Source organism: Strix uralensis, chromosome 19 (genome assembly GCF_047716275.1).
Source record: "Strix uralensis isolate ZFMK-TIS-50842 chromosome 19, bStrUra1, whole genome shotgun sequence".
Taxonomy (NCBI): domain Eukaryota; kingdom Metazoa; phylum Chordata; class Aves; order Strigiformes; family Strigidae; genus Strix; species Strix uralensis.
In genome coordinates, this window is record NC_133990.1 from 11,702,755 (window position 1) to 11,717,500 (window position 14,746).

General features: G+C 45.2%; 1 protein-coding gene across 2 annotated transcripts in view; it reads left to right on the forward strand.

Annotated features, from left to right (window-relative positions):
* The first annotated feature begins 9,246 nt into the window (after window positions 1–9,246).
* Window positions 9,247–14,746, forward strand: part of HLF (HLF transcription factor, PAR bZIP family member) — a 37,250-nt gene continuing 31,750 nt past the window's right edge. For both annotated transcript variants that reach the window (XM_074888964.1, XM_074888965.1), the window contains exons 1-2: window positions 9,247–9,565; window positions 10,975–11,310. In XM_074888964.1, coding sequence (XP_074745065.1) covers window positions 9,460–9,565; window positions 10,975–11,310 — 442 coding nt within the window. In that variant the 5' untranslated portion in view covers window positions 9,247–9,459. The remainder of the gene's footprint in view (window positions 9,566–10,974; window positions 11,311–14,746) is intronic.

Sequence of the window (14,746 nt, forward strand, 5' to 3'; positions counted from 1 at the left end):
CTTAAAATTGCTGTGAATATATTTATTTACACACTTCAAGAAATACACATTTGAAATGGCTGTTTAAGCTTACTTAGAATATGTCTGGTGTTAGTTCAAAGCTAATGGTCAGTTGATAGACTATCCTATTAACTACAGATGCTACCACTTAGCATAAACTGTAGTCACAGCATTTCAGATAAACCTGGTCTAGAGCGACACTCAAAGTCCTGCTCAAGTGTTTTGAACACTCCAACCCAATACTACTAGAAATGATGACTGAGTTTGTGCAAGGGAGAGTCTGTTTTGGTTTCTATATTCATTCTGTTCTGGTGTGCTTTGGGGGGTTTTTTACCCCCACCGTTACTGCTGCTATTCATCTTCAGTTTCACGAGCTACATGAATCAGAAGGGATATTGATTTAGCTGGAATAAAGAAATGAGATTCGTTTACTAAACATGAAATTTGGAAAAAGGTTTTGCAAGGTTAATGGTCACAGGATGTGAATGAAATGGTCTGTTTAGGCAGAAGCTGCAGTTCTATACTTTTAGGTGTTTAATTGCATTAAGCTGCATCTGGGCAACTCTGATTAAAGACGCTTTCCTTTTTTGAAATATTTGATATGTAACAGATAAGCCAGACATGGAGAGAACTGAAGTACAGTACCATAAATAACAACAAAATCTTGCAAGGGGGAAAGAGAAAAGTCCTTTTGGTTTATCCCTCTTTGCACAAAATATACTTCGGAGGAAGAAACAACACTGTGTTTTGTGGATGACGTGTAGTTGTTAATCATCTTCTGTCTTAAATGCTTGGAGAAAAACAGTGTGTGTAGACTAAATATAACTGTGCCTTTTGTGATGGTTGGGAAATGGGAGCTGCAGGCTAGTTATCCAGCCCACAAACAATAGGAACACATGGTCCATCCAAAGATGGGATGATGGCAAATGGAGCACTTCAGGGAAGTCAAAAGGCCCAGCTCACGCTCTCCCTGTGACAGCAGCGTGTGTCGGACTGGGGTTTTCAGGAGTCGGTGTCAAAGTGAACGGGAATTGCATGAGGAGGTTCAGCCAGAAGCACCTGCATTATTCCCCTTCAGAGACGTCAAAGTTGTTATAAAACTCTAGGACCACATTTTCTAAAGGCAATTTGTTAATTAAGGCATAACAGTAAAAAAAAAAAAAAAAGCTGCATATATTTAAAACAGCATAAGAATGTGTATTTTGTTCAACATTTCTATTTGTAAAGAGATTGAAACACTTTCTATATGCAGTAGGCTGCAACCCATTATACATTTGTTTTATATATTGTTAATTAGACCGAATTTGGACCTCAAAAAGAAAAATCTCATTAAAATTCTGATTAGTGATGTTGGCAAGCAGCCATCTAAAAAGCCTCTATTTCTTCCTTGATAAGTTTGAAACAGCTATAATAAACAGTAAAAATAAGATCACAGCCTTCTTTCTCATGCCAATCAACATAATATATTCTCCAGGTCAAAGCCATTTAAGGGAAAATACAGGAGGAGGACATCTTTATTTCCTTGCATACATGCTGTCAGATGGCTATAGCAAACTGTAAGTATGTTTATGCCCTTCAGCGGTTTAAAAAAAAAAAAAAAAAAAAAAAAAAACAACCAGAAACCTGCCTATGAAAATGCTAGTTGTGAGCCTTCAAAACCAACTTGTTCTGCAAGGCAATTAATTAAAAGGGGGTTTTTTAACAGCTTTAAAAATGAATGGGAATAAAAATAATACAAAGCTGATTTAATATTAAACTATTTATGTCCAATGTTTCCAGTATAACTTTCTGCCTGATGCTTTCAATATAGCTTATAATCTAAATGCCTGGCCAGGAAACATACAGACAAGAGTATCTTTAGTCCAAATGCAGTCAGTTATGCACCTACTTTACCGCAGATCAGAGCAGATAACTTTAAAAGAAAATATGACATTTAAAAAAAAGTCAGAGGCAGAATAAAGCAGCAAACAATAGCAATGCTTCTATGCTTCCTTGTGTCCGCAGTATATTGAAGGGTTATAATGATACAGCTGCCAGCTATCATTGTATTCATCTCAATTAACTTAAACATTTCACTTCACTGCATAAAAAGAACTTTACAAAGCTGACAGCACAAAGCTGAACATTGTTTGAAATGGCAAATATCGTGCATCTCTTTTAACGTACATCTTTTCTGTACACATCTGTCCTCATAGGAGACGTTAGCAATTAGTCTAATTTTTCAGGAGATAAAATGGGGAGCAGGACTTCTGCAGAGCTGCTGACTCCAGCGGAAAGGAGAGGTAGGAGGACTCGTGGTTTGAACACTCTGAATCTGCTCCCTTCCCTCAGAGCGCAATCCCCAGAGTGCAGCTGCTCCGTCCTGCGTCACAGCACGCGGCAGCCCTGGACACTGGTAAGACAAAGCCAACATATGATTATGGGAAAATACCTCCTTTTCCTTTTGATAAACACAGAGCTATACAACTGAAATCCAGCTTTGCGATGCTCTGTATCAGTAAAGCTGATTCTATATTTGAATATACATTAAAAAAATCCAAGTTATTAATAGTCTGTTTTTTCCAAGCCCTTTTAAACTGTAATCTTTAGAGATCTAATCAGACTTTCTGTATCAAATGAAGTAGAGAGACACAAGCATGGAATCCAGGGTACATTTGCCTCTTAAGCCAGCATTCATTGTTACTGTCTCTATGTTGCATTATGATATTTGCATAAGTAGGTTTCCAAAAACCTGGGAAGCCTGGTATGCTGAGATTTAACATATTCAATGTGCATATTCTGATACTGAGACAGCAGCTAGTTTCCAACTGAAATTTCTGATGAGAGATTTAAACAGAGTAAAATGGGCCATAAGAGAGATGATAATTTAGCAGAATCCCCCTGGCTGGGCTAACGAAGGGTACTGCAGGCCGACATCAGTATCGGAAACCTGTTCTGCTGCTGCACATAACTGAAAGTGGGAGTACAAAAAAAGAGGGGGGGGGGAAAAAACGCCATAAAACAAACCAGTCTCATCTGCAGACTTAATGGATCTAAACCTACAGGATAAACTGCATACAGGTTAATGTGAGTTTCTGCACTACTTGCTGCTCTTTTAAAATATGTGCAGTTACAGTGATTGTTTCATAAAGAGATATAGCATGACTGTAATGCTTTTATGTTTAGAAGCCTCATTTTAGTCTGTAGGAATTTTCCCAGTTTTCCACAGAAGGTCAGGCTTTCTTGCCAAAGACAGGTTTACCACGTTTCTGGGTTCTTAATAATCTAAACCCATGGGATTAAGAACTAGTTTGGGTTTTCTGCATTTTTTTTTTTTAAGAGGGAAGCAAGGTGGATGTCACAGAACTGATCACAGAAGTACAGGACAGAAAGAAATCCCAAGCTTGGGACAGCCTTGCAAGCCTGAAGCCCAGGGTACTAGTCAATTCAGTGACTTCCACAGACCTCACTGAAGACCATGGGTTTTCAGTATCAAGTTCTACAGATCCAGATCTGATAAGCCTATGCATGCAGAATACTTCAGGCTACATTCTGCCTGACCTTCCCCAGCACCATGCTGCCAGCAAGCTCTCTGAAAACAGCCATCTGAAGTCAGAGAAATCTGGGTCATTGACTTCAATAGAAACTGAATAAGGAGGAGATGCTCAGCTCCTGCACCTTTCACTCCTCCCTTCTGTTACAGCTTTGCCTGGGGATGGGCTGTTTTATTCTGTGCTCGTGGGTGCTCTTCTGTCTCCAGTAAATCCAATGCCAACTTCCAAAATCAAACAGCCTGAGCATGTAAGAACAGCTATTTCTAACTGACTTTCTGCAGCATGCAAGCCAAAAGTGAGAAAGAAGAGGAATGGGAGCGCAGAGGAATAAATGGAAGGATCAAGTTGTTTCTCCCATTGGCACCAGCTGGGAGTTGTCCTTATTCAGGGGAAGGTCTGACTGCAGAACAGGCCAGTTCTACTCCGTTACTGCTTGTCTCAATCCAGTTCTGTCATCTGGCTGCTTACACCTCCTGTGTCTAAATAATGCGCCAAGGCACCAAGGGCACTAGGTGCCTGAAATGGGCTTGAGAGGCTGGTTAATACTTTACAAGGTTAAGGTTGCTTTAAAAAGCATAGCGGAGTATTTGTTCCAAAAATGTAGTCATCATTGAGAGTAACACTTGCTGAGTTCAAACCAGGTCAGCTGCCCAGGCAACTACATGTATTTGATCTACTGTCATGGTAAAGGCTGACTGTAAACTTTGGCAGAGAAAATTACTAATCTTTCAACTCCTAGCATATAAGCAATGACTAGTAATACCTATTTTTCTGAGAACTGGAATGCCTTTTGGAACCACCCCAGATTACTTAAGAGAAGTTCCTCTGCCATCAACCAAAAGCAGTTCTAAACCTGTCTCTCCCACATTCAATTAAACCTAAGGAAAAAAAAAAAAAAAAAAAAAAGGCGGGGGCAGATCATGGTTCATTCAACAAGCATTTTTCCTCTTGTGAGGAGCCACAGTGGATCGCTCAGCTGCACACCACGTGGACAGTAAACATAAATTTTTAATTAATTCAGAGCTGCTGGTAGCAGCTTTAACTTGGAAAGCCAAGCCAAGCTACTTCCAGAACCTCTAGGATGGTGAAGGAAGTGGGGGACAGGCTTTGCTCCTTGGTGCTTCTCAACCTTGTCTTCAAAAGCTGCTGCTTTTTAGCTCCAGCTAGGGTGTGGGTATCTGAACGTACTCGTGGTTTTTTTTTTTATGCACCTCTGAGTTACGCATCACATAGTACAGCTGGAAATGTACCATTCTCTGAGTCCAATCGGGGAACTGTTTCACTGTGTTAGGACAAATTAGAACAAAGGCTGAATCTTAAGTCTCTTCAAATTCTCACCTCTGGTTTTTTGTGCATCTCACTCAATACTTCCATCCATTGTTTTGGCTCCTAAAGGGCGGAGGCAGGGATCCCTGTGTTGATAAACCAGCAGGTATTTAAGGTACTGTAAACCGTTTGCTTTTCCTATCTGTCCTGTGCCTTGACCCAAAAGGCTGTTCTCCTGCATTATTTATCCTCTCTCTTCACCTCATAGCTTGTTATCCTTCCCCCCCACTTTTGCAATTCCTTTCTCCAGACAGAACATACTTAGAAGAAAGCAACCTAGCAGAGGAATTAAGTGACACCGGCAGTCCAGCTGCGACCGTATGCATACCTGATCAGAGGAAGTTTTGCTCAAGTTCAAGCGATTTCTCAAACTGCACATACAGTTACTGGTGCTTACTGAACCCTGAGACACAATGAAATGGTCAGAGAAAAGGACAGGATTCTTCAGACCATCTATATTTAAGTACATATGGAGCTCTAGATTACAAGTTGACCGTGATACACCTTCTTCCAGCACAGGAGCGGGCATCGTTCCATCTATCCATATTGACATTTATGCTGAGTTGTGATTATTGCACAGTCCTGACCCACTTTTATCCGTGTTTATGGAGAAAATATAAGTAGATCCCCTGGAAGATAGTGGTTAGATGTATCCCTAATGAAAATTTATACCCAAGCTTTCTGTATGGGGAAAAAAACCTGCGATCTTGTATTCCAGAAGATATTTCAGAACAGAATTCCCAATTACCATTGCAAGAAGTGCAATAGGGAAGAGAATGGGAACTGCAGACAAAATGATGGAGAAAACATCTTAAGGACTACACCAAATATTTACTTAAAACGAGCAGCACCTCCTTTGTAAAACGTTTAAAATAACTTTTCTTTTTTTTGGGGGGGGGGGGGGGATAGATCTTTATTCAGTTTTAAAAGCAGGGCTGTGAGTAGGTTTAGGAACAAGAGGATGACGAGGCGCAGGCCAGGCCGAGGGCCGCAGGCTCAGACCCCGGCGGGTTCCCGGCCCGCAGTGCCCGGGGGGGGCGGCGGCGGCGGCAGCGCGGGCCCGGCACGAGCCTCCCGGCACGAGCCTCCCGCCGCCCGCCCGCGCCGCCGGGCCCCGCCATGGCCCCAAGTAGGTCACCCCGCGCGCTCACGTGACGGCCCGCGCGCACCTCCCCCCCCCCCCCCGCTCGCGTGACGCCGGCGTCCGGCGCTGTGGCCGCCCCGCCCCGCGGGTCCCCCTCGGCCGCCCCGGGCCGCCCGCAGGGAGGGGCCCTCAGCGCCGGGCTTCCGCAGGGGTCGGGGTACCGGCCCCTCCTCCGAGGGGGTCCCCCGGGGCATGCTGGTGGGGAGCGGCAGAGCGGGAGGGGCCCCGGCCGTCACCCCGCGGTGCCGGTAGCGCGGCCGCCATGTCCCCCGCGGGCAGCGCTGAGGGGGAGCGCTGCCGCCTGCCCGCTGGCGACACTCCCTGCTGACAAACCCCCCCGAGCGCTGTGCGTGTCCGGGCGGGCGGCTGCGGGCAGAGCGCGGCTGCGAACTGCGCGGATGGCCGCGGGAACCGGGCATGGCCGCGGGAACCGGGCATGGCCCCGCCCGGCCGTGTGCGCCGGGGCTGCCGCAGGGCCGGCTGGGCCCCGGGTGCCTGGCCCGGGGGCGGAAGGACCCCTGAAAAGTGAAAAGGTTTTTTGAGCTTAAAATTGTCTTTTCAAATTGCTTTTGCTAAAGAAAATGACACCTAAAAAAAAGATGATCGTGGAAAACAGTACATTGACTTATGTGTATTAAGTTTGAAAAAACCAGGATCTTTGAGCCATAAAACGGATCACATTTCTGTGATGAAAATGCCAGGGGCAGAAACATAAACATTGGCTGTTTATTTTTTTCAATTGGGGACCGATCAAGGTATTTTCTATACAAAATCTAAGAAGCTGTCATAGTCCTTCATAAGCCATAAAATAAACATTTTATGGGTGAATGCTAAGCTAAGCACACATGCCAACAAACGGCATTTGGGTTGGAAAATGTAGAAATCCAGCTAGTGTAGCATTAGCTCTGTTCGGTTGTGTGAGCCTTACCTGGAGTGTAGCGTGGGGGGTCAGCCAGTGGTCAAACTAGCGTGAAGGATTTGGGGGCCACCTTTGGAAAAGTAGCTAGTAAAAATCAGTAACTTGCAGGTACACACAACACTAGTGTCCAAAAACGTGTCCTGACAGCCTGGCAATTTAGGCAGCTTGGTGTGAAACCTGCCTGTGTGGCAAGGCTGGAGTTAAATTACTGCTCCTGTTGTAGTGTGGGGCTGAAAACAACAGCTCGGGCACTGCACTCAGGTATTTTGCTGAGCTTTTCTGGATGGTCCATATATCAGGAAGAGTTGTTTCGGCTTTCTCATCCAGGAAATTCTCAGCTCCTGCGTGGTGGGAATGCACAGTCTGTAACTGTTTGCAGTCCTCAGTGTCTGGTTGCTTCATTTTGTTCCACATTTGCACAGATCTACACATAATTTATCCTATTTAATGTCAAGTAGTGAAACAGTGCAGTTTTCCTGTCATTCTGTTGCACTGAAAATGGCGTTTCTTTCTGTCAAGTATTTTGTCTGTAATGGTCAATAACCATAAAAACGTAAGGAATTCTGCTCAAGTTGAGCTTTCATTACATCCCTAACTAATCTTGTTCGTCACAGATGTGCCCCAATATCCCCATTGCTTTTACCTCTTCTGATTAGTCTGCATTGCTTACCAAGTCTCCTAAATGTATCTTTTTTTTCTTTATACTGCACAGAAAAACATTCTGTACCCCATCTGCATATGGATTGCCAATCGTTCTGTCTGTCTAATCTTTCTGTCACTCACTCTGTACCTCTGTAATTAAAGGTTTCCAGTAACTAGCAATTTGGCCGTCTGAGGCAATGTTGGTATGTGTACAACCATTTCATAATCTAGTGCTTTTTTTCTGGTTAGGTGACTTAAAAACTACTGTGCTGCCACTACCACGTTCCTGCCTGAAGCCCCCCCGTCGTGAACCGAGCCGCCTCACTGGCATTTGAAGGTTCTTCCATAACCCCTGCTCAGTTGTGCCATAAATATGTCAATATTACGCTGTCTCTGGTTCTGAAGGGCCTGACGGTTACAGTTGCCAGTCTTCAGGTTTGGGTTGTGCCAGTGCAATTTTACCGATTTAAATGGACTTTGGACTTTGATTAGTTGCTTGGTTTAGTCTGATCATTTGAGTAGACGCTAGTCAGTGCATGTAATCCTAGGCAGATACATAAGGGGAGAACGTAACTGTTCAAGGCAGACTTCTGTTCCTCAGACAGCTTTTATTCTAAATACTGGGCACCCCAACTAAAAGTTTATGCACATAATTTATTTGCTTATAGTCAGTATTTATGATTATTTATATTGGCTAATGGTGAAAGAACTGACTTTTGAGGAAAGAGTAACAAATACAGATGGTAAAGCTTTGCAAAATGCCATCCAAAACTGAGAGGCAGGGAGATACAAATGCCTACAAGCACCGAAGGGTGGAAGTTACTACAGCAAGACTGGGGTTCTTGAACAGTCTCCGTGGAGAGGGCTCAGATCCTGAGAGGGTGGCTGAAGGCCCAGGCGGGTAGAAACTCAACCCTACTGGCAACGAGGATCTTAGCAAGGAGAGAGGAAAGCCCGGCACAAAATTGGGACAAGAGAGCGGGAACCCTGCTAGTGGTGACAGCTCTCTCGCCCTGGTTTATCTGGTAGCTGGTGAGAGAAGCAATCTGCTTATGGGAGACCTGTGGGAGAGCTGGGCGGCGCTCAGCCTCAGTGCTCACAAGCCCAGTAACCGGTTCCCGTTGAAACGGGTGAAAATACCACCCGCCTCGGCTCCTTCGGGGCGCCAGGGCGGCTTCCCCCGCCGTGCTCCCCCCCCCCGCGGGGCTGGGCACCACCCGCCTCCCCTCACACGGCGGCACGGCCCGGGGCCCTCAGGCCGGGGCGGCGGGGGGTGCCCGCCCGTCCCGCTCCCCTGAGGGGTGCCGCGGCTGCTCCCCGCTGCCCTCACGCTCGGATGCACCGAGCGAGGTCAAACATTCACACTCATTAACATTCCTCCCGGTTACCGGGGAGACAGCTCCCGCCCGCGGCCTCGCCAGGCGCGGCTCCCCGCGGGCGGGGGGAGCGGAGCGGCCGCGCTCCCCTCAGACACCCCGCGCACGGGCAGGCCCTGTCCCTCCCCGCTACCCGGCCCCCGGCCCCGTCCCGCCGCGGGGAACGGCCGCCGCGTGCCGGTGGGGGGCGGGGGGCGGGGCCGGCCGCCGCGCCCCTCGCGCCAATGGCGGCGCCGCGCCGCGCCTGACGTCAGCGCCGGCAGCGCCTGCACATGGGCGCGCGGCCGGGGCGCGCGGCGCAGAGCGGGCGGCGGGAGCGGTGCGGGCAGCGGCGGCGGAGCTGCGCGGTGGAGGGGCCTCTCCCGCTCCCCTGCTCCGGCGGCCTCCCGGTGCCCCTCACAGCGGGGCTCGGCTCGACGAGCCCGGCTCGGCGCCCGTCTCACCGCGCTTCGTTAGCGGCGCCGCGAGAGGAAGGGGAGGGAACCGCTGCCGCGCAGCTGCCCCGAGGGAAAGCCCACCATGTCGCGGCCGCTCCCGCTGAACCCCACCTTCCTACCTCCCACCTACGGGGTGCTGAAGTCCCTGCTGGAAAACCCGCTCAAGCTGCCGCTCGCTCACGAAGACGGTGAGGCTTTCCCGGGCAGCCCTCCCCCCTCCGCCGCCGCGGCAGACTCTGCCCCCCGCGGCCCCCTCACAGCCCGGCCCGGTGAGGGCAGGCGCCCCGAAATGGCGGCCCCTACTCTGCCCTCACCTCAGGGACCGCTGCCTCGCTCTCCCTTTATTTCCCCCCCGCCCTCCCTCAGACTCCCCCCCCCCCCCCCCCCCCAAGGCGATTAAGTAATGGGATGATTTCGGTAAGGGCATTAGGCGGTGAGCGATGGGTGCAGTCGGCCCGACCTAACGGAAGACGCTCGGTTTTTCCACGGCCGCGGCGGGGACGGCTCCGGCCGCCTGCAAAAATAAATTAACGGGCGCGATTTGCCTCGGACGAAGTGCCGGGTAGAGGGGGGGCTCGCAGGGCGGCGGCGCGGACCCCCCCCAGCCTGAGCTCGGGTCCCCCGCAGCCTCCCCGCGGGGCGGCCGGCTGCTCCGTCCCGCCCGCCGTTTAAAAACCGCCCTCCCTGAAACCTGGCCCCTATGACTGAAAGGCGTTTTGACAGCAGAAAGTTTCAACTTTTCTAGAAAGCTAAGGTAGTGCGGACATAATTGCACCCTGTATTTCTAATGAAGCACGTTTGAAAAGCTGTGAAAGGTCCTGCAGAGCCAAGGCTTTTTGTGTCCTCAGCTGTCGTGAGGTTTTTTGCAAAGAGACTTGCAGGATTTCACCGGGGTTGTTGCGTGGGGTTAAAAAGAAAATGTTAAGAAGGCATGGTAGTTGACGAGAAGCGTTATTGCTTCAGATTCTTGCAAATCTAATAGGGAAATCGGTTGTTTCCCTTCAAAAATGTGTGTTGAAATCAGTGGATATTGTAGGAATGTGTAAGAAGCATCATTTTAACTTTTGCTTCTACCTTTGAATCTTTAATTTCATTTTTTCTGCACATCAAAATGCATATTCTGTCAGACTGCGCTGTTGTAAGTTACTAGCTTACAGCAATGTTAAGTACTGAATTTGAGGACTACTTTCCTTGTGTAAGGACTAGCAAGACTGGGACTTTAATTAACGAGAGGGTAATAAATTACAGGGGTATTAAGTTAAGTCTGTTCTCAACAGAATGCATAGCATCTCTGAGTTTGCTTCCACTTAAATACTTACTTATAAGTCTGAGTACTTACTGAACCTGACATTCAAAGCCATGCATGCAGTGGAATTGTTAACTAAAAATAGAGGAAAATCTCAAAAACACAGTTGGATTCAGCAAAGGTGCTCACTTGGTGCGACCCTTCAATTCTCTACCAAAGGGATTGCATCAAAGGAGTTATTTTTATGAAGGGAGCATTCGTTTCTTAGAACTGAGAGTGCAGGAGAAATAATTGAAGTAATAGTAGCTGATATTTTAATTGCTTATCTCTTTATTCTGTGTTTTGTTTAAGCATTCGGTAAAGAAAAAGACAAAGAGAAGAAGTTAGATGATGACAACACCAGTACCACAGTCCCTCAGTCAGCTTTCTTGGGCCCAACATTATGGGACAAGACACTGCCATACGATGGAGACACTTTCCAGTTGGAATACATGGACCTGGAAGAATTCCTCTCAGAAAATGGCATTCCACCCAGCCCAAACCAGCACGAGCATAGCCCACACCAGTCAGGTCTCCAGCAAGCTACCTCAGCATCACCTTCTGTCATGGACCTCAGCAGCAGGGCTTCTACTTCAGTCCATCCAGGCATGGTGTCGCAGAACTGCATGCAGAGCCCGGTCAGACCAGGTAAATTAGCCCTAAGAACTTCCTATGGATTTTGGCATGAACCTCCTCCTCACTGTAAATCACTGCTGCTCCCTGTGTGACTGACAGGCAGCTTAGAGAGGGCTGATAGGATTCAAGTCACTCACACTCCAAAAAATAAAAATAATAACTAGTTATTGCAAAGTTGCTCCACAGGGATTTTTTTGCTTAAATTTTGTAAGGAAGCTGTGGAAATTCCAAAGAAACTTGTCTTCTTTTCTTCATTGATAGCCTAGCTATTAGCATGCAAAAAAATCACAAACAGAACAGTAGTGCGTAGATGCCATGGTGTTAAATGAACAGGCAGAAAGACTGTGAAAGAGAATATTCCCTTGGCCAGTATTTGATATGAAAACACAGGAGTGTGCAATTATTTTTAAGTTAAAACTTAAAAGACAGTACTTCCTGTTTGAAATTTTGGCCATAACCTTATTCTCTATTGAGCAAAGTAAAATTTGCCACAGTACGTGGGGCAGGAACTAGATTTTGGAACTGCATTATAATCTTGCTTAAATTAGCATTAACTGAGTGTAACTGACCTGAGTTGATAAATTACATCCATAGTCACTTTAAACTGTAGGCAAAGAAAACATCATGGAGTCCAATTTCTGAATGTAATGCATGATTTAAACCCATTTGATGTCAGTGGAAGTCTTCTATTAGTTTATTAACACTTGAAATAATCCCTTTAGAGACACTAGAACGAATCCAGAATAACTGCTCTGGCTTGATACCAGTATGGCTGAGATCATGATCAGTGGAACGGTGTCAACACTGAAATCTGGAAAACATGGTGCTTTGCCTTTTTTTCTTTTAAAAAAATAAAAATAAAAAGACCAAGGGTGACTTATTTATTGTGCTCTTCTGCTCGCACAAGGTTTGCTAGAGCAAAGTGTGCTCTTGGGAGCAGGAAACCACTCCTCTCCCTTCTGCTTGATCATTTGCCATGCTCAGCGTGCGAAGTCATTGTCAGAATCATCTGATAAGGAGGCAAAATAAATAAATAGAAGGACAAAAGTTGTGGAGCAGGATGAAATAGAAAAGTCTTACAAATCTGCAACGTTCCTTTCTCATTAAAAAGAAATAAAACACCCCCCCAAAATACCCCAAACCTGTCAACAAACTCCTTGGCCCCAAGTCAGAAGTGTGTGTTTAGTCATGGATTTCATTTACTTACTTTTACTTTATGTGGATTTGACTTTGTTTTGTATTTCAGTTTCAAGGTATTTCATAGTTAACTAATAACTTACAAGGGTTTCCAAAGTTAAAATATATTTGGAGGTCGCAAGAGCAGAATATAAAAAACCCTTGCTTTTTCTGAGCCAGTTTTTAAAAATAGTGTGTGTATATGCTACACCATTTTCTGTCACATATGTGCACATTAAATTAAGAGCAGATAATCTGTCCTCATTTTTTTTTTTCTCAGGAGCCTGGTTATGAGCCAGGCTTGTAATGATCACCTGTCAGAATTTATTTGTAATCAGCTGTCCGCATGACTTTTCAACTCATTGATTTTTTTTTTTTTTTTGAGTCTTTTCCTGAGCTGTCTGCAGCTCAGGGTTGCAAACTTTTCTCACTAGAAACTCTGTACACTTTTTACTGTTGTAAAAGAAGTCACGTCTCTTGGGGTAGGATAAAACATCTAAATTTGCAGGTATTTTTCCTCTACCCTATCTTGCCTTAAGAATAATATACATTTTCTGTTAAATGTGTTTTTTAAAAGGGAGCTCGTTCCCTTTCTTAAACACTATTTTTTTTTCTCCCCCCGTTACAGATAGGTACTGTCACTTAATTAGCTTTAATCTGATTTATCATCAGGTTGTTGAAATCTTTGTGCTGTTGTGTAAAAAATCTTGCTTTGACAATCTGCTTTGAAGAGATCATCTCAGAGTTTAGCATTTGAGCAAGCTTTAAAATAAGGCGGTATATATTTTAAAAAGCAGATTTTTAGTAAAAGTAAAAATGAGCATTTAAGGTTGTCATAAAAGTGCCAAGACAAACGTGATGCTTTGAAATATGTAAGTTAGTCTGGAGCTAAATGTTAAAATCATTATAATGGAGCCTTTTGGTTAATATATCTTAAGACTTTCAAAATACATTTTTTAAACTGTCACATGAAGAAAGGTTTTCTAATTGGTGTGAGCTACCATTCCAGTATGCAGGGCTGTTGAGATTTGTATTATTGTAATGAACCTAAGAACATATAATATACAATTTCAATAAAAATTAATTGCAAGTGATCTTACTATTTTTAGGAAAACTGAATTTTTTAGGTGATAGTGATTCTCCTAAAAATGATTTATTGTTGTGTCCTCTGCATTTTGCCTTACAATGGAAGCCTGTTTGAGCGTGAGGACTCTGGCTGAGGGAAGGGTCAAATCCTGTACTGCTTGTGTCCCTACTTTAAACGGCTCCGCAGCACTTAGCATCAGCGTATCACGTGCAGTTGGTCAAAACTCCCGTACCTGCAGGTACTGTGTACGGGGGAGGATGTACACGTGCACGTGGAACACCCAGTGTGACTCGTGCAGGTACGTGGTGTACCTCAGACACAGGGGGTCTATAGGAGAGTGGCACAAGAAGATTTAATTTTGTACGTGTGTTGAAATACAAGCCTTGTCTGTCCTTAGAAGCTAATGGTATTGCCCAAATATGTTTTTTATACCATCTCTGGAAGAGATCTGGAAGTCTGCATTGGCATTCACTGAGAAGTGTCATCATGCTCAGCAAAGCTGAGCTGACCCTGACTGTAAAATGACATTACAAAAATCCTCACTGTTCTTTTTCTTAAAGGTAAAAGAAACACCCCAACAACAAAAAGGTTCCTTTTAAATTTAACTTAATTCTGTATTTCCAGCTCAGATTGTCTGGTAGGTGGACAAATGTTTAGGCTCACCAGTTTATCATCTGTTCTCTGGGCTAAAGCAAAGAATAGAGCAAGCATCTGCTTTCCTGTAAATTTCTGTTCAGGGAATGTATGCATAGTAAATACTGGTTTTCTTTTGAAGAGGAGGGACACAGGGTAATGGCTGTTGCAAGATTGGAATCTGATGTATTTCTTTTTCACAGTACCAGTTTTGTTAATAAACAATAGTATTTTGATTTATTTTAGCGTTGCAGGCCACCATTCATTGTAATGTGTAAATGCATTTAAAACTTCTCTCTATATTGGATGCTGGTTAGTTGGTTGAAATCTAGTCTACCTCAGAAAAACAGGTTATATAAGGCTAGCTTTTAAAGTAACTTGATAACTGCAAATACATTTTTGTGGTTCTTCATCTGTTGCACACCTGGTCTTTTACCATTTTTTTGGTGGAATGTAAATCTCCATTTAACTGCAGAGTCCTTTAAGGAAATTGGGAGTATTTGTAGCTGTTTGTATGTAAAGGGAGGTTCATATTTTGCAGGTAACTAGTTG